The sequence below is a fragment of the Pipistrellus kuhlii genome, unplaced genomic scaffold (assembly GCF_014108245.1).
Source record: "Pipistrellus kuhlii isolate mPipKuh1 unplaced genomic scaffold, mPipKuh1.p scaffold_m20_p_1, whole genome shotgun sequence".
Lineage (NCBI taxonomy): Eukaryota > Metazoa > Chordata > Mammalia > Chiroptera > Vespertilionidae > Pipistrellus > Pipistrellus kuhlii.
Window position 1 is genome coordinate 60,294,875 of NW_023425404.1, and position 3,016 is coordinate 60,297,890.

General features: G+C 34.4%; 1 protein-coding gene across 1 annotated transcript; it reads right to left on the reverse strand.

Annotated features, from left to right (window-relative positions):
• Positions 1–551: 551 nt before the first annotated feature.
• Positions 552–1,506, reverse strand: LOC118703469 (olfactory receptor 4N2-like). The gene has a single exon (XM_036410468.2). It carries the CDS (start codon positions 1,476–1,478, stop codon positions 552–554), a length of 927 nt encoding a protein of 308 aa, XP_036266361.1. The 5' UTR covers positions 1,479–1,506.
• Between the last annotated feature and the right edge of the window lie 1,510 nt (positions 1,507–3,016).

Genomic DNA, 3,016 nt, shown 5'->3' on the forward strand with positions numbered 1-3,016 from the left:
AAAATGAAATCAATGTCATAATATTTTCCCATAAAATCAATAATCTTTGTTTCTTATTTCTCTACTAAATGAGCAGAGGGGAGGAAAATATATATAGAAAGAAACACGTATAGGTCTGCAAATAATATTTTGCTCTTACTGATGTTTTGCAGCTTATTGATCTCTGCCCAGAATCTGATGTTGCTCAATCTAAACAATAGAAAAGACAATTGTGAATGAGTGACTTCCTTGCTTAAAATATTAAGATAAACTCTTACTGCAATTAAAACAGAATAAAACTTCTTATCTTAGCCTAAAAGACCTTTGTGACTTGATCCTTATAGTCAGGTAAAATTTAACTCCTCCATCACCCTATATACATCAACCACTCTGGTGTTTCTTTTATAGTCTTCAAACATATCAAGTTTTTTCTCTTGTTACATGTAACTCTCCCTCATTGCCTACAATAATACCTGACAAATGGGAGAGGATCAATGCAAAAAAATATATTTATTAAATGAATAAATAATGTACACCCAACTTCCCCTGTTTTGACTTATTATACAATCCATTCAGCAGACCACATACTGATTCAATAACCTCCACATGGCAGATTTCACTTCCTGGTTGCGAAAGGTATAAATTACAGGATTCAACAAAGGAATGATCACTGTATGGAAAAAGGAAACAACCTTATCCACTGGTAAGGCCCTAAAGGGGCGAGTATAGATGAAGATGGCAGGTCCAAACATGATAAGTATAATAATGATATGAGTAGTACAAGTGGACAGGGCTTTGTTCTTCCCCTCAGAGGACGACTGATGCACACGATAGATGATTACTGCATAGGAAGACAAAAGGCCCAGGAAGCACAGGAGGGTGAGCAGGCCACTGTTGAAGACCATCAGGAGCTCCACCACAAAGATATCCGTGCAGGCCAGCTTGATGACCTGCGGCACATCACAGAAGAAGTTATCCAGCTGGTTTGGGCCACAGAAGGGCAAGCGGAGGATGAGGGCCACCTGAATGATGGAGTGGATAAAGCCTCCCAGCCACAGAGCCAACAGCAAGGCATAGCAGGCTCTGGGGTTCATGACAGTTGAATAGTGTAAAGGACGGCAGATGGCTATGTAGCGGTCAAAGGCCATCACAACAAGGAGTAACCCTTCCCCTCCTCCAATGAAGTGCAAGAAAAATAGCTGAATGATGCAGTCTCTGTAGGATATTACCTTCTTCTCAGAAAGGAAGTCCACCAGCATCCTGGGTGCCACAATGAAGGAGTAAGATACATCCAGGAACGCCAAGTTGCCCAGAAAGAAGTAGAGGGGGGCTGTGAGGCCACGGTCTGATCTGATGGTGAGAATGATGAGGAAATTTCCAGGGAGGATGATGACATAGAAAATTAAAACTAGCACAAAGACCAGTAGCTGAATGTTTTGAGACTGGGTCAGACCAAGAAGGATGAATTCTTTCACAACTGTGCTATTTTCTGTCTCCATTTCCTCCGCCTACATAACATCAAGGAATAGAGTTTATTTCCATTTTTTTAAATCTAGATCATACTTCTTCTATAACTAACATCAGTGTATGCCACATCTATATATCCCACAACCTAAGACACACACACACACACACACACACACACACACATATATATATATATATATATATATATATATATATATATATAATTTTTTTTTACTTTATTTAACTTCAAGAGTGTGGTCTTGAAGCCACATTCTTTTTCTGCTTCAGCCCTATTCTTTTGTTTATGTTCGCTCATGTTGGAATCTGGAATGCCTCTGTCCTGGATTGATTATTTGCATTAGGCAAATGAAAATTTTTCTGATTGAGAAAAACATAACCACAATTATTAAGTTCTTTAGGTTTCTTTTATTTAAATTGTGGTGAAGTAAAGATTGATAGCAAAGAGAAATGACAGAGCTTTTTAAAGTGACATATTTAATCTATACCTTAATTATAATGGTACAAGTCTCTATTTGCCAAAATTTATTAAACTATCCAGATATTTGAATATTTAGTCAATATGAATTATACTTTAGAAATATTTACCTAAAAAGCTAAAACAAAATACAAACAAACCTGTATTTACCTGAAATATTTCATTTTTCTCTATAGAATATCAGCCTATCAACTTAATCTAAATAAAAAGAATCCTGGACATCTGTAATAGTTTCAACAATAAAGATAAATCTTTTAAAAAATAATCCTGATTATTATGGAGAAATTAAAATCTGAGGCTGACCTGTACAGTGGTCTTCATATTGAGAAAATGCTCACTTAACAAACATTATAAGTTATTGGTATGAAAATAATAATGGCAAAATTTCTATACATATATTTCTATATCCCATTATTTAAAGTTTATTTTTAGAAATTCCTACATTTTTATATAGAAACAATCAATATAATTGAATATAAAATATACAAATAAAATATATATGTTGCTAGTGCACACTCAAAATGGCTTAATATTGAGATAAACATTTTAAAAGATTGACATTTCAAACTAGAGCAAAATATAAAATAATATTTCACATGCTTTTAGTTACATGGCACACTTGTTTTTAAATAGTGTTGTGGAACATGGAGTGTAGAGAGGAGGGAAAATAAGGATCCACTCACTAATTGCAAGAGGAGACAGAAAGAAACAGAAGAGAAGGAAAAAGAAAAACAAAAAAGAATCTACAAAAATATTTACAATGACATATATTTAAAACACAAATAACTACTTTGTGTATGTTTAAACTCAAATATATTAAAAATAGAGGTTTTCTTATATAGTCAAAATTAGGAATTATGAAAAACATATTTTACATCACAAAGGTACATATATGTGAATACAAATTTGTGTGCACATACATGCATACACATATACACTAGCACACACATTGCTTCTTAAGCAAAACTGAAGCATGAACATTTACAAATGGAACCATTTAAATTGGCTTTTCTGTTCCTTCCATCCTCCCAGCCCCCACCCCCATTTCTTTCCTTCCTTCCTTCTTTCCTTCCT

Coding starts and splice junctions, on each gene's coding strand:
- LOC118703469 (XM_036410468.2), bottom strand. CDS start 1,478: ATGGAGACAGAAAATAGCACAGTTGTGAAAGAATTCATCCTTCTTGGT.